The sequence below is a fragment of the Petaurus breviceps genome, unplaced genomic scaffold, assembly GCF_028583685.1.
Source record: "Petaurus breviceps papuanus isolate PSGF00001 unplaced genomic scaffold, PetGlider_PUasm1.0 91133, whole genome shotgun sequence".
Classification (NCBI taxonomy): Eukaryota; Metazoa; Chordata; class Mammalia; order Diprotodontia; family Petauridae; genus Petaurus; species Petaurus breviceps.
In genome coordinates, this window is record NW_027187419.1 from 63,256,215 (window position 1) to 63,284,019 (window position 27,805).

General features: G+C 38.6%; 1 protein-coding gene and 1 long non-coding RNA gene across 3 annotated transcripts in view; one reads left to right on the top strand and one right to left on the bottom strand.

Moving 5' to 3' along the window:
* Positions 1 to 14,637, bottom strand: part of LOC138155470 (uncharacterized) — a 440,018-nt gene extending 425,381 nt beyond the window's left edge. For both annotated transcript variants that reach the window (XR_011166834.1, XR_011166835.1), the window contains exon 1: positions 14,238 to 14,637. This is a non-coding gene — a long non-coding RNA (uncharacterized lncRNA). The remainder of the gene's footprint in view (positions 1 to 14,237) is intronic.
* The window catches only part of MTUS2 (microtubule associated scaffold protein 2), a 732,715-nt gene that overhangs the window by 207,138 nt on the left and 497,772 nt on the right, over positions 1 to 27,805 (top strand). The window contains exons 3-4 of the mRNA XM_069080726.1: positions 9,198 to 11,725; positions 15,977 to 16,217. Of these exons, the coding sequence (XP_068936827.1) occupies positions 9,449 to 11,725; positions 15,977 to 16,217 (2,518 nt within the window). The 5' untranslated portion in view covers positions 9,198 to 9,448. The remainder of the gene's footprint in view (positions 1 to 9,197; positions 11,726 to 15,976; positions 16,218 to 27,805) is intronic.

The window sequence follows — 27,805 nt, forward strand, 5'->3', positions numbered from 1 at the left end:
GTGTGTGTGTGTGTGTGTGTGTGTGTGTGTGTGTGTGTGTGTGTGTGTGTGTGTGTGTGTGTGTGTTTTAGTATTTGGGTTTCACATAATGACTGAATGAATTTGAAGTTAGACATTTGTTAGAAGAACCTTTAGGTTTGCTCTTCAGAGAGATGCTTTGTTTAATGGATAACAAACAGTAAACCCTGTGACATTTTTGTATCCTTTGTACCTTTCAGCCAACTGTGTGACTTTAAAATGTGGTCTACTGTAGAATATTATTTAAAAAGCCTGCTTATTCCTTTTTCATACCATTATTGAAGATGTCCTCAGTACATATATTGATTATCCTTGTAAAGATTTTATAGAGATAAGAAAGTAGATACATGGAGTAGTTATTTACTGTCATATGATGATTATTATTTTTTAGTATTTTCTTGTTTGCCTTTTGGGAAGTAACAATAGTAGTCACATTTATATTGAGTATCCCAAAAGCCTTAGTGCTGTTGTAAGCTATGAAAGTTTTAATAACTCATAACACCGCTATGACTTTGGGGACACCTTATTTAATTCTTTAAGGTTGGCAAATAATTTTACATATATTACTTCATTTGATTCTCCAATGTAGGTAGACATATGGGTTGGTAGTTATTTATTATTGTTATTATTATTATCATTTTTTTTGTGTAAATTTTCTCTACCTCTTTATCTTGTACAACAGATAAATAACACATTAGCTGTAATTATCTTCATTCCTTTTTATTTTTATTTTTGCTTCTCCAGGTTAAAATATATATGTGTATATATATATATATGTTTATATATATATATATATATAAAATTTAACAATCAATAGTAAACACAGGCATTTCAATATACAAAGGAGAACAATAAACTTTGAACCTTTGTAATATGTTTTTAAGTAAATAATAAATTTAGCAAAGTATTAATAACATTGATCAATTTGGTTATATCTCCTATACATTTGGTTTTACTGTGTATATTTTAAATTTTATTAATATGTTTTTGTTGTTGTTACATTTCTATCACAACTGACTAAATAATCTTCTCTACAAATAGAAGCCCTGCCTTGTAACAAATATATGCATAAATGAAATATATATTACATGTAATATATAAATATATTATATGCAACTCATATGTGTTATAATGCATATATATATGTAACACATACATATATAGATAAGCAAAATAAATCAATATATTGGCAATTTCTGAAAGTGCATATCTTATTTTGCATCTCTAGCCTGTCACATTTCTGTCCAAAGGGAGGTTGCATATTTCATTATTAGTCCTCTGACATTGGGACAGCTTACTGCTTTGATCAGAACTCTTTTGAAGTTATTTCTCCTGGATCTGCTCATTTCACTTTGTATCAGTTTAGACAGGGTCTTTCTATATTTCTCTTAAGTTATCAGTCATGAGTTCTTGTGAAGCAACAGCATTATATCTCATTTACATGCCAGGCGTTCTCAAGCTGATAAGTTCCCCCCAACAATACAACAAAAAAACTGCTCATTCTCTTCATGAGCACTGCGATGCAAGATGACCATTGTATTCCATGAAATTATATCTTTGGTCACACAATAAAAAATGACTGCCATTTTTTTTTAACATTTTCTTTCTTAAGAGGACCTATGAATTATATCTTTACATATAGTAGCAGCTTTCTTATACTATTCATTTATGACAAGAATACCAGCATTGGTAAGATCCAGTTCCACAATTAATATATTAACTGTTGTTATTCAGTTGTTTCAGTTATGTCACAATTCTTGTGACCCCTTTTGGGATTTTCTTGGCAAAGATACTGGAGTGGTTTGCCATTTCCTTCTCCAGATGATTTTATAGATGAGGAAACCGAGGCAAACAGGGCTTGCCCAGGGTGACACAAATAAGTGTCTGAGACCAGATTTGAACCCAGGAAGATGAGTCCTCCTGACTCTAGGTCCAGCACTCTATCCCTTGTGCCACCCAAATGCCCAGTAGATTGACTAGGATTGAATAAAAATGAGGATTTGAGATAGATGGAGAAATACATAGCAGCTAGGTGGCAAAGTGAAAAGTGTTGGGCTTGGAGTCAGGAAGACCTGTGCTCAGATGTTGCTTCAGATGTGGATGATAGTAACACCAACACGACAGGGTTAATTAAATTACATAACTTATGTAAAGTACTTTGTAAACCTTAAAGCATTAAAATATTTAGTATTGGGGCAGCTAGGTGGCTCAGTTAACAGATCACTGGCCCTGGAGTCAGGAGGACCTGAGTTCAAATCTGATCTCAGACACTTAACACTTACTAGCCGTGTGACCTTGGACAAGTCACTTAACCCCAATTGCTCTGCCTTCCCCCCTGCAAAAAAAAAAAATAGTATTATTGTTGTTATAGGAAGGGATCATAGGATCATAGTCTTAAGGCTGGAACAGAACTCAAAAATGATCTATTCCAATCTCTTCATTTTGCATAGTTGAGGATCAGAAATGTTGAATGAGGTCCCACTTATAGAAAGTAACAGAGCCAGCATAAGAGTCTTGGTCTGCTAATTCCCAAGCCGATGGTTATGGCAAGAAAATCAAGTACTTGGAGTAGAAACTTCTAGGTTAATGTTTGTGTACGCTCTTAGCACCCTCCACCTCCTTTTCTGGTGATCTGAGACCTCTGGTGCAGCAGTAAAAGAGGGGTGGGAATTGTGTGCAGGACCAAGTGCCCTTTGTTATTTTCCTTTGTCTCGTAGGTTGTCATGGCCAAATAATTCATTCCTAAATGGCCCCAGCCTGCTGGTCATGAGCCTCTTCTTAGTTAACTCGGCTGGACCATGGAAGCCAACAGAGTCTGTTGCCTGGACAATATAGCCATACATATAAGGCAGAATATGATTAGAAGGGTTCAAACTTTTGGAACTTGGAGAAGTCAGTCAATAAACATTTATTAAGCACCTTCTATATGCCAGGCACTGGGCTAAGCACTGGGGATACCAAAAGAGGCCTCACCTCAAAGAACTTACAATCTAATTCCAGAAGCTTCATGAAAGAGATGAGATTTATGTGCTTTCTCTTGAAAAAGTGGGAAGATTTAGACAGACAAAAAAGCAAAGAGGACTTTATATGAAATAAGATGAGCTTAGGCTCAGAGATAGAAATGTATGGGGCTTTTTTCTTGGACCCTGCTGAGGTATAGAGTATGTAGAAAGGAGAGGTAGAAGAAAAGACTAAAATGTAGGTCAGAGTCAGAGTATGCCAGGCCATTGAGTTTGCATCGAGCCTGAAAATGAACCAGATGACCCCTGGAGGTTCTTTCTAGTTGTCTGGTTCTAGGAAGCAAATACAACATATTTGGTTGATGTTGTCTGGGGAAAGGTACTACTGTTGTGAATAAACTCCCAGCTCAATTAAGTTGCACGTTTTTGCTCTTCAAAATAAAATAGCTTTTCTCTTTATTGGAAAATAAAATTGGCAGAGTTGCTGCATTAGCATCTTTTATTTAATTACATGTAATCATGCATTATAGATCATAACATTTTTGTGATCATATTTTACATTCGAAACAAAAATTTAGTTTGTCTTTGACAGACTAGAGAATAATAAATTTGTTTATATCAGCTTTGACATTAAAACTTCTGACAGAGTCATGGGGCTGTGAGAAATCATTTGTTTATGCTCTTCATGTAATTTTTTCATATAATTGAATAGATGCTTTCCAACTATTTTTATATCTTATTCAAAGTGTCTCTCCTTTTCTCTCTTATTTCTTTCTTACCCTTTTGCTTTGAACTTTTTATTGCTCCTACCCAGCTATGCCATTTCTTGGTATATAAATAGATACATGTATATATATATATATTATATCTTCATATATATATACTATATATGTATATATGTTTATGGATATGTATATATACCTTTAGTGTATATTTATTTATTATTTAAATTAATATTTAATATTATAAATACAATATTATAATAGAAATATAATAAATACATTTTAATATAAAATTAATGTTTAATATTCTTATATAAAAGGTATTATTTATACCTTTTAGTGTATGTATCTTTACACATGTATGGATCTATGTATGTATATATATATCTTTGCACATAGCTACATGTCTGTATTGATATGTTAAAATATATACATATATATGTATGTATATTTTTCTGGATGTCATGTCCTGATTTTCATTTATGGGGCTTTTCCATTTACTTATATAGTCTGTGTATAATTTTAGATTTAGCCTTCTTGGCTTCTCCATTCCCTGTCAGTGAAAGGTCTCATTTATTGATTCATGTCCTGAATGTTCCCATTCCCAGGTTATTCTCTCATGAGTAGAAAGTGGGAGAGTGTCGGAAAGCTTGCTGCAAACTAGCAACTTGAAGCATCTTTAATGGGGTATATATAGCCTGTTTCATCACTACTACCTAACCTAAAGGGATTGTGCCCAACTCTGGATGGTCCCTGGGTTTCTCCCACTTGCTCACAGATAAATATAAAATAACTTAGCCCTTATTATAGGCCTGTACATTTTGACCAGCAGGCACCTGAAAAATGTAGGACTGCCACTATGCAACCTGTTTGTCACATGACCTGCAACAACCAACCATCGTCAGTCTATCTTTAGTCTAACTTATCTGTGGCCTGAAGAAATTTAGCCTATTTTAATTTTGGCCTCTACCCACTGCCAGGTTCTGCAGGTCTGCCTTATTAGAACCCACATATGCATGGAACAGTCTGCCTTGAGAGGAAGGCCATTGGCACATAACCCTTCTGGGAGGCACATAGAACTTACACACAAGCACCTGTGTGGAAAAAGCCCTCTGAATTACTGGAAATTTGCTGAATAAACAGCTATCACCAGACAAAGTAACTCTCCTGACTTAACAGCAAGAACTGCTAATCTTATCACCATTCTCACCAGTAATTTACCTTAACAATGAGAGAAAGTTGAGCTTGGTTTAATTACTACAGAAAGCTCTCCATAGCAGGGTCCTTTCCTTGACCCCCGTTTTGGATTTCAGTGCTGGAAAGAACAGTGGGGCCTATGGTCAACCGCCCCCTTTGCTGGGTGATTTTGAACCAGATTGTTCATTTCTCTGGGTCTATAAAATGAGGGAGATGGACTGTGTAACTTCTGCGTTCCCTTCTGGTTCCATCTCTGTTGATCAGATGATCTCACCTGGATCCTAACTGTAATGAGGGTCTCCTTGAACAGATGGACTGTTGTCCTTTTATGCTTGTCTTCCACAGGTGCTTCTGGGTCTACATTCCCTCCATGCTAATGGAGCAACTGGGGTGATACATGGTTCTTAAGAATGATTAATGTGTTCCATACTGTTTCTGTCCTGGCCGAGTATTCATTGTGGCACCAAGATCTCAGGCCTAAGTTTAGCAGTTCTTTTAAAAAACAGAACAAAATAGGTACAATATATGATTACACTTTTTCATATGTTGTGCTACATAACCCTATGTTTCTGTGGTCATTTTGTATGGTGGACTGCCTTTTGTAGATGTCTGCATGGTTTGAACTTCAACTCTTTTGACTGTTGTATTTTCTTTTACACCATCCTGGAAGTCAAGACCTGTCAAGGTGATTTTTTTGTTTCATACTTCACCTAGATAGAATTAGAGGTAGGTGGCAAAGTGGATGGGTAGAGGGAGTTAGAATTCCTTGCTCACTCTCCTGGCCTGTAGGCCAAAATATCCTTTAAAATTGGTGTCTTCTTAATCATATCATGGGTCCCTGATGCTTTCCTTCAATGTACTTGTAATATTTGTGCCTCAGGGACAAATCTGAAGGGAAACAATTGTATAATCTAATAAAGCTACAAATAGGCAATTCAAGGAGGAAGAACATTTTGTGATAGGACAACCATCAGGTATCAAGGGAAGTCAGCCACCTCACTGGACTTTTGTCCTCTAGGAGGCCCAAACCATATGGGATATTGGCACTGAGAGGCAGGACATGTGGGCAAGAAGGAGAGGGAAAGGAAATGGAAAAGAAAGAGAAGAGAAATGGAAAGGAAGGGAATAAGTATTAATATAGTACCTATAATGTTCCAGATATGGTGCTAAGTCCTTTTTATGTATCTTATCTCATTTGATCTTCATAACAACTCTGGGAGGTAGGTGCTATTATTACCATCTTACAGTTGAGGAAAGTGAGACTAACAGAGGTTAAGCCCCTTTAATTGGTAAGTGTCTGAGGCAAGATTTGAACTCAGGTCTTCTTGACTCCCATATCAGATTGATTCTTTTGAGTAGGCAAACTAGGCCACCTTTTGCCTTGAGTCTGACCATCACAGAATGGGTGTTATCTCAGATAAGCCAAGACCTGGGAAAGACGTTAGCTTAAAAAGGCCACGGTCTCCCACTGCATCCGGGGCTGTCTACAATTGTCCTGTCTTGCCACTGGACTCAGATGACTCTGGAGGACAGAATGAGGCCAATGAATTTATATAGCCCTGCCTCACTTAAATCCAGTTCACTTGAAAGTCAAGATATCACCCTCCTGATGTCACTGATCCTCTTTAAGAACAAAGGATGAGCAACAACAACAAACAGTACTCACTCCAGACCCAGGGTCCTGTCTGCTATGTCACCCAGATACCTCTAAGAGGGGCAAAAAAGAAACAACAAGATAGAGGTAGAAAGAATAGATAAGACAACTGGAGTCGAGGTAGGAGAGGAGAGATTGTGAGGGGAGGAGATAAAGATAAAAATTCATATGAAGAAAAATAAACCCATGCCTATGGTAGGGAATGGAACAATGCTGCCTCTACACTACCCATTACCACCACCATTATTACCACCTCCACCACCCTAGACTGCCCTACGAAGTCTAGGGCTTTTCCATTTGCTAGTTTACCCATCTTTGAATGACCCCTTGGAAATGACCCCTTAATAAGCTGAGAAGAGCCTCTGGCTACAGGAGCAGAAGAAGGGCCAGCAGGTTGCCGAGTATATTTTATATGGCATACATGTATATTCTAGCAGCTCAGCACATTTTTATCATATAACCTGATTCCTGTGGTCAGTCTTCAACCTCCCTCCCCTGCCCCAGGATACCTTCTCCTGCAGAGTGTGAACCTTTTTCTACAGAGTGTGAAAAAATCTTACATCTAAAAGGAGCAAGATGAGTGGGGAAAACCCTTTAGCAAGCATCCTAAGAGAGACAAAAGCAGCACAACTAACCTCCTAGATGGTCCTTGGAACCTGTGCTTCAAGTTATCCCATTTCTATCTCATTGCATTGAAAATCATCTCCTTTCCATGAGTTTCCTTCCTTCCTTCTGTTTGCCATCCAGTAGGAGATCTCGGACCTTTCTAGGCATTTATCAACTAGTCATTCAGCAAACAGTTAGTGAGTGCCTATTAAATGCTGTGCCCTGTGGTAGTGGCTGCAACGGTAAGAAAGAAATGAAATTGTTCCTGCTCTCAAGGAGCTTATGTTCTACAGGGGAGACCATATGGATGTGTATATACACACATGTATGTACACACATGTATATGAATACATGAATACAGTTCTTACTATGCATTAAGTGTTAACATAACTCTTCCTTTAGTAAAGAAGTGAACAGTTCACATACATGCATATGCATATACACACATACACTCAGACACCAATAATTAAGTAACTGCTGCTTATATAGAGCTTTAAGGTCTGCAAATTGTTTGCATATATTATGTCATATGAGCCTCATAACCACCCTGTGGAAGGTATCTCCATTTTACAGAAAAGGGGCCTGAGGCTTGGGTATATTAAATGACTTTCTCATAGTGATATAGTTAGTAAATGTAGGAGGCAGGGTAGAAGCCAGCTCTCTTCTTAGCTTCAGTATGGTATGTTTTCCCACTTTCCCTTGTTACTTCCAGATGTAGTGAGTAAATCTGTTCATTTGAGTTGCTGGATCGAGTCACAAGACCTGGGTTCTTCTACTTTATTAACTTTGTGACATTGGGCAAATCACCTAGCCTCTCTCTGTCTCTCCTTCCTTATTTAGGACTAGATGTACTTCTACTTAGGACTAAAAGGAGGAGATGTCATTTTAGATCATAGGTTCCCAAAGTGGGTGATATCGCTCCCTGGAGTGCACTGGAACAATCTGGGGGGGGGGTGCAATAGTAGCCTCAGGTATAATTGGGGGGAATTGAATAAAAATAAGGGGGCAGTGGAAACATAAGGAAAGAAGAGAAGAAAATTTTGAAAAACCATTTGTACGTGTGTCATCTGTTGTGTAGCAGAGTTAAAGTTGTAGTGATTACATTATTTTCCAAATAAACACACAAAATGCAAGTTATAACTCATCAATTGTCAAGTTCACTGACAGGTCTTAACAAGCAAGTGTTGGCAGGCATGTGGAGCATTGTTGGGAAGTCCAGCATGCACCAGGAGGAATATGTGCTTGTAATGACTTGTTTATAATACAATATTATATGGTCATATGAGGCAATATTACATTAAAATTTCAATGCAGGAAAACCCCCACAAATTTACAATAAATTATTAAAATTTAAGATGTGTCATTTAAAAAAATAAAATATTTAAAAATGATGCAAATTAAATACTAAAGGGCTAAAGAAAGTAAATTTCCAGGGGGCACTGAGTAATTTTTTTTTAAAGGGGCTGGTAGGTAGATAAGTTTGGGAACTTCTGTTCTAGATCATCAAGAGACAGTCTATGGAGCTATGTGTATGTACTTAGAGTCAGGAAGATCTTCATTCTAATCCAGCTTAAAACACTTACTAGCTCTGGGACTCTGGGCTCTGTCTGCTTCCCTTTCTTCAACTATCAAATGGGGATCATTGTGACATCTACCTTGTATGGTTGTGAGCATCAAATGAAAGAATAATTATAAAGCACTTGGCACAATGCCTATTATGTGGTAGTTAAGTGTTTGTTTCCTTTCTTTCTTCCTGATTCACCTTTAAGTGTATAAACTGTCAGGGCAGGTAAGTGGCGCAATGAGTAGAGCACTGGCCCTGGGATCAGGGGGACCCGAGTTCAAATGTGGCTTCAGACACTTTATACTTACTAGCCATGTGACCTTAGGCAAGTCACTTAACCCCAATTGCCCTATATTCCCCCTCCAAAAAGCAAAAAAAAATAAAAAATAAAAAAGTGTATAAACTGTGAAACTCTATAGTATCCCTGGGAATCTCCATCTTCCAACATAACAGTATTTTTTTTTTGTTCATTGTAGGTCAGATGGACTAACTGGTTCTCATTCGGAAGGAACCTAATGGATCAGTTACCCTGCCGTATGTCCTGAACATTGTTTGGGTCTGGGAACTGTTGTAAAAATGATTAAAGCAGGACAAAAACGTGATAGTGACATGGAACTCCAAGCACCCTGAGAAGCAGCTTCCAATTCATTGCTTTGCAATTGGAAAGAAGCACTTTGAGATTTTGTTGGGCCACCAGGAAAGGCACTTCCCCCACTGGAGGGTTAAAATGAGTGCCCCATTGGTTCCCAACAAGTCGTGTTATACTCAGGTGGAAGACAACAGAAATGGAGTGAAAAACAATAATGAAAGCATCCCAAGCCTGGGAGATACAAATGCCAACCAAGTCACGTCAGAGGTAAGCTCCTCTGTTGGTGAGACCAAGAGATGTGGTCTTGTAGAAGAAATTGGCAATGGAAATGTAAGTGGGTCAGAGACTATCCCCCAGCTTCACAAGGAGTTTCACCAACTTCAGGAATATGGTAAGGAGGCCCAGAGTGGACACATCAGTGTGAAGGAGTTTAAGATTGCTTCTACTACTCTGCTCAGGGATTTGAGTGAGGAGTACCTGACAGAGGAAGCTGTCGACATCTTGTCAATTCCTCAGCTGATCCGGGGACCAGAGCTATCCAGTCTGAAAAGTGTTGTGCACGGGGCCCATCCAGAGGTTCTTGCCATAAGTGATGCTGACATTATCCAGCGTGTGTCTAGGGAGAAACTGGCCAAAACCCAGGGTAGCAAAGAACTGAAAAGGCATTCTTTGGAAAGAGCAAGCAGCTTTCCTGCTAAAATGGAAGAATTTACAAAAGAGTGTGCCAGTAGCCTGGCTCATAAACACTTCCAGCCTGCTTTGCTTGATTCCACTGAAACATCATCACATCATGTTGCTGGTGGTACAGAGATATCACAGACAACATCGGCGGATCACCTTCTAAGGGCAGTGTTTCATCCAAATGACAATACCTCAGAGGAAAAGATTGTGTTTTGTTCTAAACCATCTACCTCAGAAACCAAGGAAACTGTTCTCCCAGAGACTTACATGGATGGGAGAAATTCTCCTAATATCAGCATTGAAAGCACACCCCATCCTGCACATAGAGATTCTCCTCTCACTTTCACTGCAGCACCTGAGGGGATCTTGAATAAGCCAGAAGCACAATTAGGTCAGGGAGAGGAGGGGCCCAAACTGGAGGTGAAAAATGTACCATCCTTGCAGCCGGAGATTGTTTGGGAGCAAAAAATGCTCAACGTTGAATGCCAAGACTTGCCTAAGGTAGAAAGCATGGTGACATTGGAGAAGAAAGGATGGATTGAGGAAAAAGAGGGAGGAAGAGGCCCTCCCCTTCAAAGTTCATGTGAAGAAACGGTGGATCCTGTCATAAGTCAAGTAACAACATATACAAATGGCAGTCAAGTCTTCTCGGATTTGGAAAGAGGCAGTACTGGTAATGAGAAGATAAATATTCTGTGTGATGAACGTTCAGTAGCTACTGCCCAGAAACTGGAGTCCATTCTCCCTGTTGCCTTAGGGACTGACAGTGATCAGCTCAGTGGTGAAGGTCTGCTGGCCACAGCTAAGTGCCTGGGTGAAGCTGTACCGGGTAGCATTCCCATAGTTGATGGTCACACGGCATTTTCTCCTGACAGTCTAAATGAGAGCAAACCCTTGAAAGTTAATGAGAATAAAGGCATGGAAGTTGGAGGAATCATCACAGTTTCAGCTCTGGACCCTTTGGGTCAAGCAAATGGTGAAACTGTGTCCATGGAACATCCCAACCATCAGGACAGTGGTTTAGAAGCAATGAAGGATCATCAGCCTGCTGCCACTGCTGAAAATAAACCCCCTCCTGATGAAGCAGCCAATGGAATTGAGACAGTCGTAGGAAGAACAGTTGGCTCTCTTAGCATTCCTAGACCATTTCAGGCTGTGGATATGAACCACCAGCCCACACCATCCAACAGCAATCTGAAGGACCTTTCCACTTTTCACAATGACACGGTGTCATCTACCATCCTACCTCCTGTCGACAGCGCGCAGTTACTGAACATGTCTACTAAAGTGCCTAATAAGACTGCTTGCAACAGTGGGATTCCCAAGCCAATTTTGGTACATTCTAAGGACTCTCTTCCCAACCAGGGAGAGACTGAGAGTGACCTTGTTGAGAGACCCGAAGAAAAGATGGAAACAGAGCCCATTATTATACCTAAACCCAAACATGTGAGACCCAAAATCATCACTTATATCAGGAGGAATCCTCAGGCCCTTGGCCAGGTGGATACTTCATTGGTTCCCATGGGGCTTCCTTATGCCACTCCATCATGTGGCATGCCCCTGTCAAAAGATCAAAAGACAGCAAGTGGTGACCTCAAACCAGCCACTAACCTCTATGAAAAATTCAAACCAGACTTGCAGAAACCACGAATCTTCAGTTCTGGATTGATGGTATCTGGGATCAGGCCTCCAGGACATCATTTTAGTCAAATGAGTGAAAAGTTTTTGCAGGAGGTAAGACAATGAAGTCTCAGTATGATGTGTGATTTGTGTTTTACCTCTTACAGGAAATTTGCAGTGATGGCTAGCAATTAGGAGCTTTCCTCTAGCAAGTACTGATGTTCATGGATGCAGTTGATACTTCTAACTGGAGAAGAGAAATAACTTGACATTTTGGGCTGTATCAGTATAATCCAATGAGTTCAAAGTAGAGCATAAGGCATCTATATACAGCTTTATTTTATGAGTAAATAACCAAAGGAAGAGGGGAATATAGTATAAATGCCCTCCTTAAATTGTTCAGATCTCAATTAGAACATCTTTTTGGAAGGGCCTTTCAACCTTTCTTCTTTTCTTCTTCTTCTTCTTCTTTTCTTCTTCTTCTTCTTTTCTTCTTCTTCTTCTTCTTCTCTTCTTCTTCTTCTTCTTCTTTTCTTCTTCTTCTTTTCTTCTTCTTCTTCTTTTTCTCTTCTTCTTCTTCTTCTTCTTCTTCTTCTTCTTCTTCTCCTCCTCCTTCTCCTTCTCCTTCTCCTTCTCCTTCTCCTTCCTCTTCCTCTTCCTCTCACTCTCTCTCTCTCACACACACACACAGAGGCCAGTATATGTGGATTGAGTTTTTTAAGGGAAGTCTCTCCATCTTTGGCATTTTTTGAGAATAAACCCTCATGTCACAATAATCCAATGAGAGGAACCTTGTCTAGCGACAAGACCAAGTTATCACTGATTTCTCTGATTCCCTTCCAGATTTTTTTCCTTTCCTTGCTTTATTTCCACATTGTTTTTGTACATGCTAGTCACTTAATAAGTGTCTGGTGAATTAAGTTGAATTTTCCTTTTTCCTCTTTGTATCCCCTTTGTACCATCGAAGAGCAATGTGTGTTATGATTAGATATTTTCCCCAGCAATTTATTCTCTTCTGCCTTTTGAAATCATGTCCAAAACTTGGAAAAGTAAACAGATTTGCACATTTGTATGACTTCATTTATTCAGCTGGGCATGCTCTGGGCCAAGGCTGATTGGAATGATGGATTTTTCTCTTCCTTCTGATTGGCATGCCCCTTATGCTTGCCATGAGTCCTATTTCCATGCTGATGGGAACACCAGAAATCCTTGAACTATGCCTTGTACAGAGTGTATGCTTAAAATAAATGCGTGTTAAATTGAATCAGACCCCTTCGGTTGTTTCCCTTAGGCTACAGGGTAGAGACAAGGAGCCCTAGGGTAGGCCACTGGGCAGGAGTAATTTCCATGATTAGTTCCTTTACCACATGAGCATAAGCTTTAGTTGGTAAATAACCAGTGGAATACAGAACTGTAGTAAATTAAACATGGGTCAAGAAAAAAGGGATGAGTGATACGATGTTTCAGAAAAGATAGAATGATTACCCCTGCTCCTTTTTATAAAGAACATCTCAGGGCAGAGATCTTAGATAATTTTTCAGATGTAATTCTGAAGAGTGATGGCTTCAGTTTGCCTCTGGTAAGATAACAAATTTCTGAATAATAGGAACATAAGTAAGCTTCAAATGAAGAAGGCATGCATTTTTAATAAAATGTCTGGGAGTACCAAAAAAAAAAAACCCTTCTCACTGCTTGCTTTCCTATCCTTATTGGTAAGGTCCCCCTAGGTAACACAGCAGGATCATGGACAGAGAGATTAACAGCATCTTTCCTAGTAGAGGGGAAGTACTACCCCTGCTACCGCTATCCATTCCTCTGGGCTATTTCTGAGTGGGTGGTCCTGTACTTGCAGGGAGATAAACCTGGACAGAGGGGTCCAGGTAATAGGAATGCCCAAGGCACAAGGTTGAGAGACAATAGTCGAAGCCTTGTGTGGGGTGGCTGCCCTGTGTTAATCTAATGAGATTCTAATTTTTACATCTCTAGTTTTAGTATTTAAAAATAGCTAAAATACCTTTTATTCATTTTTGAAGTTTTACCTATTAGCATTTTGTATTGATCTCTGTGTATTTACAGCCAGTCTCTGCTACCTCAAGTGCTCTGTCAACAGAGATGAAAGTGAGTGGTTTGAAGCTTTTTGCAGGTTGGCCTGTTCTATTAAAAATGCATGGTTTATACATTTGAAGCTCATTTCTGTTCCTGATACAGAAAGATTTGTTATTTAACTGGAGGCAAATTCTCTAACAAAATGACAGGCATGGTAGATAATGACATCCTTGGGGTCATCTTGGAAGGAGTGAGTTTGACCTGGAAACAACATATGTTTCCAGAGAACTGAGAAATTGCAAGGAAGATCAAAACACCACAGAAGCTGTTAAATGGACCTAGGGAGGTAGAGATTAGCAAAGATGATTAGTTTGGTATTAATAATTGCCTGAATGGGAACACCTGTTTAAAAGTGGCAAGGTATCATTGACCAAGAGATCAGTATGTGTAGTGGCAAGCACCCCAAGCACGTCCTCAGGGTTTGCTGCTACCACAGGTTCTTGGATCTGCTTTGTTAAAGGAAAGCAACTCAAAATGGGTTAACAAGCTTACTTTAATCAGTCAGACATATATCGTTTACCTTGTTCAGGGGAAAAAGGTCAGCACCCCGAACTTCAAAGCATACAGGCAGAATTATCAAGACAGAAACAGATCAAGTAGACAGATTTCCAAACTGTCCAACCATTACATCCATACCCAGTCAACATCTGGGTTTCCACATCTGGGTTTTTCAAAGCCGGGGGACTCTCAACAATGGCTTCCCAGAATTCAGATCAAATCACAGAACACTTCTCAAAGTGAGTCCCAAAACAAAGCTATACATCAGGGCTTATATAGCCTTCTCCTGGCTCAGAGAATGTAACAACCTTATTGACCCACTGGCCAATCAAAAAGTATCTACTGAAAAACAAGCCTCCCTCCCCAGGCTTCTGGTGCACTTTAGCCTAGGGGCAGGGAAGATCTTCGAAATTTGCATTCCCATTACAGTGTGTCAGCAACCAATATTTTAAAAATTAGTTTATGAACATATTTGAAAAAACCACAAAGAAACATAAGGAGAAAACAAAACTAGCTTCAGAGACCTGCTTCCCCCTTCTCCTCCAAAAAAAGATCAGAAAGCAAAGAGAGAATATTCTTTCATAGGAATATAATTTGATACTCCCTGAATTCATATATCTACTGCAACAATCATGCCTACTTCAAATATAATTCTGATAATAAAAGCTTTGAAGAACTAATCTCTCACTTCAATAATGGCACTTTTAAGGAAAATTTTGTATCTTTTTCAGTATTAAAAGGGTGTCAAATTGGGATGGTATGTTGAATGGTTAGGATCAAAGCTTTTATAGCCTCTATTAAAATGTATTGTTTAAATGCTTATAATTGCTAAATAGATAGTGGTTTGACATATTAAATGCATTGTAAGTTATAGCTGAGTTAATTAACCGATATATTTTTGCACGTGTAGCCCCAGGCGCTATTTTTGATTAAATTTTAAAGGAAATTGAATCATGATTTTCACCTCATTTTTAAATTTTTAATATAAATGAGATACAGTAAATATTAATAGGCCTTACCAGTGTAGTAATATTTTCCATTTAAAAAGACTTTTCATAAGTAGGACTCTAATCTAGACCATTAACTACAGGGAAAAAATACTTATCTTAAATTTTGGGGAGAAAGAGAAGCTTTGATCTGACTTTCTTGGGAATAATTACCTTAATCATAGGAGAAAGAGGAAGTATCTGCTATCTAGAACATAATGGGCTAATTGGGGTTCCTTCAAATTTTAGTCATTTATATGCAGCAAAGCTGTCCAGTGATATGCTTTTTGTTTTCAGCTTTGAAAATTAGCCCACTCTTCCTGGGTAACAAAAGTATTTGCCAGTGCTGGCTTAGATCCTTGCCTACTGATGGGCTGGTGTTCTTCACATAGACTGATAGTATCTGTCTCCTTATTTGCAAGGCTACATTGCCATTGAAATCTCTTTAGTTTTCATAATATTTAGATTTTCTGACAGTTTTCCTCTTGGTTTTAACCATTTGGATAATCACTCCTATGCCACCTTATTGAGCTCATGTGAAAGACCCCGAAGGCAGCAACTTGCACGATTGCCGTTATGTCTTCTTAGTGTGATGTGTATTTCTTAGTAACATTATTGCAGAACTTGAAAAGACCATGTAGAGCATTTTATTAATCAGGGAACTGTGAAACTTACCACACAGTTAATAGGTAGTAGTACTGGAACTAGAACCCAGAGCTCCTGACTCTTTTGTCCATCTTGCTTTCTATTCTTCTAATTGTTTCTTTCTCTGAAGGTTGCAGACAGACCTGGGAAAGAAGAATTTTGTTCACCCCCATATACCCACTATGAAGTCCCTCCCACTTTCTACAGATCTGCCATGCTTCTTAAACCCCAGCTGGGATTGGGCGCGATGTCCCGGCTGCCATCCGCTAAGAGCAGGATTCTGATTGCAAGTCAGAGGTCGTCGGGGACTTCTCTTCATCCACCAGGACCAATTGCAAATGCTACCAATCTCTATCATTCTGATCCTTCAGGTAAGTATTTAAATAATTGCCCTCTGATGTTTTTAATGAGAACACATAAAATAGAAGTAACTGAGATTATTGATAGCTACTGACACTATAAGAGAAACTTTGTTTTCATCATTCAAAATTGTGTCTTCTGTGGGATATGTAGACTAATCAATTCCTTCCCATTTGCAAGATATTGGCTTACTGTTTAATCCTCAGTCTTATTATCCTCCTGCCAAGAAATAGTTTAAAAAATGTTAATTTTCATGGACATGAGATAAGTGGTATTTGATTTTTTTTTGGTCTGGATCTAAGAGGTAATCAGTGTGTCCATCTCCCACTATGAAAACTACCAAACTGGATGCAGTTTGCCAAATCATCTGTAACTTAGAGTCTTAGAAAGTTCCCCTAGGATATTGATTCTTGACAAGTTAAGCAATACATGCTTCATCATTCTTTTTTGTGTTTACCTTTACTACACTGTGTTCAAGTATTATATAAGGCTAGCTAATATTTACTATCTGCTAGGCTATAGGATCATAGATACAAAGTTGGGAGGGATCGAATCCATCCTCTTTATTTTACAGATGAGGAAACTGACCCCCAGAATGGTTAAGTGACTTGCCCAATTTCCCATAGGTAGTAAGAGAGAGCTGAGATTCAGATTCAGGTCTGTTGATTCCAAAGCCAGGGCTCTTTCCACCTTGCCTGACTATATGCATTATCTGCCATTAAAGGCCTTAGCAGAAAGAGGTAAGGTTCATTCAGACTTGGATTTTAGAAATGTGGTATCTTCCCTCACCCTCTTACCCCCTTCCTTCTGACCCTCCCGAATGCTATATCCTGGTTCATAGCCCTTCAGGGGCCTCTTCATTTATTCACACCCACAGCTTTTAAGGCCCTATTCCATGAATCTCCTAGACAAAGCCAACAGACACATAAATACAAAACAGAAAACATTTAATAAAACATAACAAAGTAGTAGCAAAGATCTTAAATCATGTAATAAGCCTTTTTTTCCCCAGCCCATTTGCCCATGACTATCTATCATCTCCTTTGACTCCACAGGAGACTGTGAATCCTTTATCCATTCATTCCTTTGGCATCTTCAACCCTGTAGGAGAGGGATACATGCAGTTTAAGCCTACACGCTAATGATACAGGGCAGCAAGTGGTGTAGTGGATAGAATGCCAGGCCTGGAGTCAGGAGGACCTGAGTTCAAATTCAGCCTCAGACACTTACTAGCTATGTGAACCCGGGCAAGTCACAGCTCTGATTGCCTCAGATCCTCATGCATAAAATGAGCTGGCAAAGGAAATGGCAAACCATTGCAGTATTTTTGCCAAGAAAAGCCCAAATGGGGTCACAAGGAGTTGGACACGACTGGAAAACACCTAACTAATGCTACATGGCTCAAGAGGGCAGAGAGTAGTGTTCATCATTACCATGTGTACAAAAGCTCCTGGCTTCTCCATTGCCCTGCACCTCTGGGCCTGGCCTCTGTCCCAGGTCCATTTGTTCCATTTCTCTCCAGCCTCCTGGGGGACTGCTCCTCTCCTGGTGGCTTATTATTTTGCTCTTTGTGTGAGACTCATTCATGTGTACTTTTTTTTTTAAACTTCTCCCAGTGAGTGAAGCTTTGGCCTCAAAGCATTGTGGGAACATTTTATGTATGTTATAAATACTCTTGGCTGAGGCAGGTGTCAACACAACTCATTTCCCAAAGTTAATTAAACCATTCAGGATTCATTTAAAAAAAAGAAACAACAACAAAACATTTTAAGCAGATGAACTTGCTCTTAAAAGATTTGGTGTCTCTCTCTGATACCTTGTCTAAGGTTTCACTCTTAGCTCATCCTCCCTTAAAGCCAACTTAAAACTAATTTCCTTGTTATTCAAATCTATTTAAAAATAATTATTTATTTGAAATAGATAAAGCCTAGCTGCTATCTTTGACAGTTAGCTACCTAGGTGAAATCCTTGCAAATGCTAAAAAAAAAATTCAAATTCCCAACACCTTTTTAACTAGAGGCCTCTTTTTCAATTCTTTACTTTTTATCACTCTCCTCTGGACCTTCTCTGAGTTCTTTACTTCATGCTTAAGCTGTGGAAATCTCCATCAGTAATCAGGATTTTAAAGTCAATTTTTCTCCTAATTTGCCTCGTACAAAAGAAAAAAGGAATTATTTAAAAAACATAATTACAGTGATAATTTTGTTGATGATAACAATAACTAGGATTTGTGGAGCACCTTAGGGTTTGTAAAACACTTTGCAAATATCTCATAAAAACCTCATAACAAATATCCTCATAATGATGCTGGGATGTAGATGCTGTTATTAGCCCCATTTTACAGATGAGGAAAAAGAGGCAAATAATTCCTGACTTTAAGTCCAATGCTTTATATACCTAGCTGCCTCATAGATGAAGGGGGAAGTGTCAGAGATTTATATTGGACTCTGTACCTTAAATCTCAAAATTTGTATGTTCCTTCTCCTATCTCTCCCATCAGTGGGGAGAGAGGAGTACTGCTTTGCAATGCATGATGGTCTAAGACAGGGGTCTAAGACAGGCCACATGTAGCCTCAAGGCTGCAGGTTCCCCACCCCTGGTCTAAGAAATACAGAATTGCTAGATTTGAAGAATGAACTTTGGTTGAATTTATATGAGCTTAGGGAGTAAAAATAATGTGTCTTTTTTTTTGCAATCTGATATGCTTGACAAATATCCTGGAATTTGATTTATAAACTCATACACATCACAATCAATTAAGCAGGCAGGCAACTGCGAAACTGGGAAATACCCATGAAATGTCAATAGAATCAGAGCCTTTTAAAGCTACTGCATTTATTCATACTTCAGTATTTTAGGAATCTGGGTATTTATCACTTTTGTATGCCTTCCATTACTTACTGGAGAAGGAAATGGCAAACCATTCCAGTGTCTTTGCCCGGAAAACCCCAGATGGGGTCACAAAGAGCCAGACACAGCCGAAACAACTGAACAACAAAAATTCCTTCCATTGATGCAGATCATATGCTCCTTCTGATTTCTTAGAGAGTCTTTGGAAGGGATTATAGCCAAAAATTCATCATTCTGTGGTCTCTTTGCTGATGAGCCTCTCTGATGAACGTAGGTATGTCTGGATAAAAAACATACATCATTGGGTAAAATCAGTGATAGGTTTAGAGGTAGAAGGAATTTAGAGATCATTTAAATATAACTTATTCCTCTTATCTCTGTAGAAACTGGGGCCAAAAGTTAAATGACTTATCCAAGGTCACACAGGTAATAAGTATCAGGGACAAGATGTGAATACACATCTAGGTCCTCTAACAAGAAAGCTGTCACTTAGAGCTTACAGAGCCAGCACTCCACTGTCAAAGCCTTCAAAAACCCAGTATCATCTTCATGCTTTGGTGGAGGCATCAACAAATTTAAAAATTCATAGAGTTTCTTATGCCATCAATTATTTATTTCTGTCATTCATTCATTTATTATTTTTCACTAGGCAGCAAGGTGATCCACTGGATAAAGTATTCAACCTGGAGTCAAGGAAATCTGAATTCAAATCCTCAGATGCTTACTATCTGTGTGACCCTGGGGAAGTCACTTCACTTCTGACTACCTCAGTTTGCTTATCTATAAAATGGGGGGGGGGCACCTCGAGGGAATAATAATAGCACCTACCTCCCAAAGTACTTGTGAAGATCAAATGAAATATTTGTAAAGCACTGTATAAATCTATAATGTTATGCAATTGCCTAGCTATTATTATTATTATTATTTTTATTATTTATTTGTTAATTTAGCAAACAATTCCTGAGCAAAATATATCATTCTTGTTGCTATACGGAATATGAAGACACATTACCCATACCTACAAATATCGCCTACGGTATTGCCTAGCAGATAAAGTAAATATGTAAACATTTACAATGCAAGTCAACATATGAGAAATATCATATGAGAATTTAAAATAAAATTGCAAAGGGAGGGAGGGTTGCTCCAGCTGTAATGGTCAGGGAAGTTATCATGGAGAAGGTGGCTCTTTAACCTTTTTATCTGGCCTTGAATAAAGGTTGATTTTTTGTACGTTAAAACATAAATTTTACATGATTGCATGTGTATAAACTATATCAGATTGCTTGTCATCTCAGGGATGGCGGAGGGAAGGAAGAGAAGGATAGAATTTATAACTGAAAACTTTAAAAAAAGTTTAAAAATTGTTTTAACATGTAATTGGGGAAAAATAAAATATTATATATGAAATGTGAGAGAGAAGGTTAAGATGGAGTATTCAAGTCTGTCTTAGAAACCCTTAACCTACCATATCTTATTTCTTAGTCAACATAAAAAGGTGATTTATATTTGAAAAGCTAAATGTTCTTAGTCTTATTATTTTAGATTTTATAAAAAGATGATAATCAGTTGCTTTACAAAGGTACTGTAAGAGATATCTGGAAACAAAATTTGGTAGCTCCTATGTTTTACATAAAACTTATAAAGGAAAAATTATTTCACAGCTTGGGACAGAAGAGTAAGTTTGAAATATATTTTCAAACTTGATTAAAATGCTAAAACAAGCATTAATCTCTATTTTCTTTTGTTTGTTTAGAAGAACACTTAGGAAATTTGGGAACCAGTAAATCAAGCTTTTAAACTAAAAAAGCCTAAATAAAAGAAAACAAAAAGACAAAGGGACCAAACACTCCAGATGGACAGAATCATATGAACAAACCAAGGATTGAGTTTTTCAAAGACTTGTTAAGTTATCCTAAATGGCTAGAACTGAGGATCTGTGTTGTGGAGAAATAGATGAGAATGTGATTTGGGGCCTGCTTGTGGAGGACTTCCAATGCTAAACAAAGGAATTTGGACTTTATCCAGTAGGCATTAGGAAGCTATTGAAGGCTTCTGAGGAGCGGAGAGAAGCTTTAGAGTAGGATCCTTAACCTTAATCATATCATGAGCCCCTTAATCATATCTGTGAGCCCTATGGACCCAGAATCAAGTTTTTAGATAATTGAAGAAATGCTAAAATTTTGGTTGAAAGTTAGTGAAAATAAAGATGTTATTTGTTCCCCATCCACATTTATGAACTCCTGAAATCTGTGGTCCAGGAACCCCAAGTAAAGAACCTGTATTTTTAAGAAATGCCTTAAAAATCTCTCAGGCAGTAGCTTAGAGCAGCTTCTGTTTGCATTGAGATTTTGGAAGGACTCTGTTATTTATGGATCAAAGACGACTGTACCAGAAAGGAAAAGAAAAGGCAGGAAAGTCTTTAAAAAGCAGCCTGGCACAGTACCTAGCACACTGCCTTGTACACACACTCAGATGCTCGGTACCAGAGTACAGATGTACCCCAAATGCTCTGTAAAGATTTGTTGAATGAGCAAATGAATGAATGATAATCAAGAAATGATTGGAGGAGGGGGGTGGTTTGGATATCCAGTACAGCATCTCCTGTGACCAGAAGATGTTGAAGTACAAAAGCAGCCATACAGGAGTAAGTGCCAAAAATCTCATTAGCAAAATGAGAGGAGGAAAGGAAGAGATGAGAAGGGGCTGGAAATTCGATTTCTGCTCAGGATTATATCATGGGCAGCAGATGATAGCACTTTCTGTTTGCATCCTGGGTTGGCCAGAGTATAATAATATGGGTCAGAGGTATCTGAGGAAGCTAACGTCTATTCAGATAAATTCAAGGAGCTTTTGCCAAGTGGCTACTATCTACCAGACCCTGTCCTAGGTTCTGGTGGCTGCAAAGACAAAATGATCCCTGTTCTCAAGGGGTTTATGCTCTATAAGGGTAGCAACACAGACTAGTTAAAACATAAAATATATACCAAGTAGGGGAGTGGAAGGATGGAGGCGGGGATAGCACTAAGAACTGAGGGAATGGTGTTTGAGTGTAATTTCAAGATTTCGAGAGGCAAAAGTGAAGGAGAGCATTCTATCCTGTGCAAAAGCACGTCCTGTCAGGAAGAAAAATCGCAAAACTCTTCATAAATAAAATCTCATTAGGAAGCCTGAAACAATTGAGCTGCCAGTAACTGAGCCTCCAGGGAATAGGCATGGAATTTTGCTTTAGCTGTTAGCCACAAAAGGTAGCCAAAAACTAGCTACCGGCAGGAATCACTGAGGATCAGAATTGACAATATGGAAGAGATGGAGAATTGCAGTGAACAGCAGAAAGTGTGTAGTACGTTATGTTTATATTTCTGCCAGTAGCAAATAGCTATAAATGCACCAATAGAAGACTGTTTAAGAAATGGAGGAATGTTTCTCTGCTCTCCTTTTGATTATTGGAAAGAATGAATTACTTAAAGAATAGAAAAGTACTTCAAAGGTAAAATAGAAGGTGGAGTAGAAAAATCTGAAGGGAATGGGGAGTTTTATGCTGTCAGTAGCCTGGGGAAAAGAAAATGGGCTAGAGTAGGAAGGAAAGAAGCACTGATGAACATTTGGAGTTATAGAATGGATAGTTAATGAAAAAGCATTTATTAAACACTTACTATATGTCAAACATTGTACTGAAGACTGGGGCTACAAATATAAAAATGAAAGATGATCTCTGCTTCCTATTTTTTGTTTGTTTTTGGAGGGCAATTGGGATTAAATGACTTGCCCAAGGTCACATGGCTAGGTTCTTTTTTTTTTTAATGTTAAATGTCTGAGGTCGGATTTTAACTCAGGTCCTCCTGACTCCAGGGCCAGTGCTCTATTCACTGTACCACCTAGCTGCCCCCGATGGTCTCTACTTTCAAGGAACATACCTTGAAAGGGAAACAATAAGATACAGGGGAATGATGACCAAGAAGGGATATTTTCATTTGTAAAATTGAAGAAATAGTACATAGAGACACAGATAAGATGGTTAATACAATCTTTCCAGTAGCAATGGGAACATTGATTTGATTATGATTCCAGAACTGGAAAGCAGGGATTGGTGAAGGGTATATGTACAGTACCATGATATTTGCCAAGAAGATGAATGGGCAATTAAGTGAGTGGTTACAGGGTTGGAGCTTGCCTAGATAATAAAGCCCCCCATGAGGCACTAATCAGCCAGAATAGAGAGGCGTTAATACAGAAGTTCTGGAGGCTGAAAGATTTAAGTCATCCATGGCATGGTCTCTAGTCTGGGCACCAAGGTATCTGACAATAAGGTGGCTTGGGAATTCTTAAGAGCTATGAGATACTTCCCACAGAGTAGAGCACTGATCCCCTGAGTAGGATGCAACTTGTGCTCCGAGGAATGAGGTGAATGTACTTGCTGGAGAAAGGTCTTCGCATAGACATTCACATACACATTGCAAAAAAAAAAAATAGCAATGATGATGAGACAAAAAACAAGGAAGCCTGGGTTACCTATAACTTAAACCCTCAGAAAGTTTTAGGAGAAGGATTGAGTTTATTTTGGGACATGCTGGCTTAAGATACCTAAGTGAGAAGTGTGGGTCTGAAACTCAGGAGGGAGGTTAGGCCTGGTGGTCCATACTTGGCTGTCATCTACAAAGAAGTGATAGTTGGGAGTCATGTGAAGATCACTGAGGGAGAAAGACGAGAGAAGAAGGAAGGGGGACAGAGTTTTGGGGAACGATTATATAATTGGACAAAAGAAGTACAAGGAACCCATATAGGAGAAAAAGGAGCAAAGAGGCAGAAAGAGAACCCAGAGAGTACAATGTTACAGGAGCCAAGAAAGGAAAGTGTTCAAAAGCTGCAAGTAGTCAAGAGTGATGAATACTGCAGAGGAAAGGTGGAGGAAGAGGAAGACATTTATTTTCTCCATTTCACAGATAGGAACACTGAGTCTCCAAAGTTAAATGAGTTTCCTAAGATCATACCAAAAGTTCTTGTTAGAACTAAATGAAAAACAAGGTCTTGTGATTCCCTATACTGTTCCCTAAGCCACATTTCTAGATAATTAACAATGTTATTTAATTTAATTAATAATCTTGTGATTTAATTAGAAAGCATGTTATTTATTTAGTATACTGGACCAGGAGACAGGAAGACCTGAGTTTGAATCCTGCCTCAGATACTAGTTCACTATCTCTGGACAAACCTTTAACCTCTCTCAGTCTCAGCTTCTTCATCTGGAAAATCAGGATAATTGTATCTCTGTCCCAGGTTTATTTTAAGGATAAAATGGGATATTTGCAAAGCAGTTTTGCAAACATTAAAGCTTTGTTATCAATGCTAGCTATTACTTATTTTTTTAAACATTTAGATTGTAAGCTACTAAAGAAAAGAATTTTGTTCTCTTTGTGCCTTGCAAATACATAATTAGTTCTATATTAAGTTTTTAGGATTTATGGTGATTGGTATAAGAAAGGAGAGAAAAAATTTTGAATGCATTTTACAAACTCTTAGAAGCTACAATTTCAAGTACTTTTTTTATTAACTAATAATTGTAGAGGGAGGGTGATAAGCTTTAGCTAAGAAATATGATACGCGAATGAGAAATATGCATGAGTGAGTAGTTGTGGGGGGAAGAACAAGATGATCCTGTTAACTTTCCCACTCTCTGAACAATGAGTATGTTAATGTGAAGGAAAAAGACTCATCAGTAGGACTTCCTTGAGACCTGCCTTATTGAGTGTGACACTCATTGATAATAATCTATATAAAGATGGACACTTCAGCCATGCCCCACTGTTTTATGGGTCAGCACAAATCTATTAGCTTTTCAAGGAGTTGACACTTTTTATCTATTTGCTGTCAACATGCCCTCCTTAATTTAACAGGCTGTGTATGTTATCTGAGAGATTTCCTCATGTCTGTTTGCTCAGCTTTTAGGTGATCAGAGCAGAAGAACAAAATGTAGCCTTGATAAATAGGGGAGGCACAGATGGCTCATGGGAGAGGACTCAGTTCCTGAAGGCTCCCACTCCTCCAAGGTCAGAAGAGCCACAGTTAAGGAAACTATAACTTGGACAGTAGAGTCAGGCAATGGGAGCAGTGGTCCTAGACCTTTGACTCAACCTGAGGCTGCATGATATAGATATACTTAGAATTTCTCTGGCAAATTTGAATATCCTGATGGTCTGACACAGCCATCCTCCAGTCACTGGGGCTAAAGACCTAGGAGTTACTTTTAACTCCTTTCTGTCCCCAAATGTTCAACATGGAGTCTTCCTTTGTAATAAATCTTAGTTCTTTCCTCTCCATTCCGCTAACCCTGATTCAAGCCCTCATCTCACCTGGGCCAAAGTATACTCCCCTGAATTGTTCTTCCTATCTCTAATCTTTTCCCTCTGCCATCCTTACTATGCCCTACTGACAGGTCAGTTTTCCTGAAGTATGGCCCTGATCAGGTCATTTCCTTCCTCAAAAACTTTTATGGTATCTATCAAGTAAATCCATAGCATTCAAAAGTCCTTCATGTTTAGCTTCCTCCTACCCTTCCAGTCGTCTCTCTGCCAGGTAAACTTTAATCCAGTAATACTGGTTTTCTGGCGGTTCCATGAACAAGACACTACATCTCCATCTCTTCACTCTGGGGGTTTTCTCTGGTTGTCTCCCATGCCTAGAATGCTCTCCCTCCTCTTCTTCAGCTGACTTCCCACTAGTACTTTCCAACAAAAGTCCCATCTTCTACAGAAAGCCTTTCCCAATCCCTGTTCAATCTGTTACCTCTCTTAAATTTTTCCTGTATGTAATTTGTTCATGCAAATATTTTTTGCTTGTTGCCTCCCCCATTGGATTGTAAACTCCTTGAGGGCAGGTACTATCTTTTTTTTAAATCTCTTTTTTGCTTACCACAGTGCCTGGCATATAGCACGTGACTGATAAATGTTTACTGATTGAATTTAGCCTGATATTCTAGAGGGATGGGGAACCTGTGGCCTTGAGGCCACACATGGCTCTCTAGATCCTCAAGTGTGACCTTGTGACTGAATCCAAACTTCACAGAACAAATCCCCTTAATAAAGTGTGGTTCAGTGGATAGAATGCTGGGCCTGAAACTGGGAAAACTCATTTTCATAAGTTTGAATCTGGTCTCAGACACTAGCTGTGTGACCCTGGCCAAGTCATTTTACCTTGTTTGCCTCAGTTTCTTCATCTGTAAAATGAACTGGAGACGGAAATGACGAGCCACTCCAGTGTATTTGCCAAGAAATGGAGTCATGAAGAGTCAGTCAGTACCTCTGAAAAATGACACAACAACAACAGAAGTATCTATTAAAATCAAATGCTATGTTTTGTATATGTAGATAAATATTGATGATTTAGGGGCATCATACATCACCTTCTCAGCTCACATGGTCACCACCCCAATTCAGCCCCACATCTCCTTTTTCCGGGATTAACACAATAGTTTTTAGGTGTTGTCCCCTCTATCTATCTGCCATAGAGATGATGAAATGATTTTCCTTAATTATGGATGTACCCATATCATTCTCCTGTTCAGTAGCTTCTAGTATCAAATACAAATTCCTTTGCTAGCCATTTTAAAATCCTTTAGAAACTCACTCCAACCTAATTTTCCAGTCATATTATATATCACTCTCCTTCAGGCATACTGTGGTCCTCTACATTCTGTCTGCATGATTCTTCATAGACAAGTCCTCTTGATGCATTTCCTCCTCACCTCCACCTCTTAAAATCTCTACTTTCCTTCAAATCTCTGCTCAAGTGCTAACCTTTGACATGACGTCTTTCCTGGTCAGGAAATATCCCTTCATGCGTTCAGATCCCACTTCATTTCACTTTGTACTTATTTTGTATGTATCATATACATATTTATATAACTATATAGTGCCTACCCCCTTAGGACAGAAACCTCTTATGGGCTGGAGAGGTTAAATATCTGTCTCTGTATTCACATTACCTAATAAAATTTCTGGCCCTGCAGTTTAACAAATGTTTGCTGATTGGTTGATTGATTAGTAGCCCAAAGCACATCAAATAACATTTGTTACACCTGACAAAGTTGTGTCATTTTGCATTTGCTTCTGAGACTAATTATTGTTATTTAATGAAAGTTATTCAGAAAATAAAATTTAACAAAAAAAGTTTTTTTTAAATCCCTCAGTGGAAGGTCCAGATGGTAAGACAATACCTCCTTTTGTAAGAAGAAATAACTTGAAGATTTTTGTTTAATTAATATTTTTGTACTGGTGGGGAAAACAATAGAGAAGGTTCTTAATGTGCAAAGAATCCTCATATGACTCTTTGCTTTTGTAGACAATACCACAGCAAAGCCATGTATAAATAATGTTCAAAACTTCCCTGCCATTTATTTTTGCCCCTTTCTTTAATGTTACTCATGGCTAAGCATGGTAGCAGATGAGAATGAGAGACTAGCATCTCTCAGAAGTGAAGCCCTATAATTTCATTGCTTCTCCTCTGTTACCGTGTTTCCCCGATAATAAGACACTGTCTTATTTTTTTGGACAGAAAAATACCAGAGGGCTTATTTTCAGGGGAGGTCTTATTTTAATGAACATTGACAGCAATTTTAATAAACAGGTAAATGTGAACAAAAAAATGTACCTTTATTCAATAAGCAAATCACTGGGGAAGAATAGGATGACGCGCTTACTGCTGCAGCTCTGATTGGATGCAGCTCGGAGTGCGGCGTGCATTTCACCCGGGG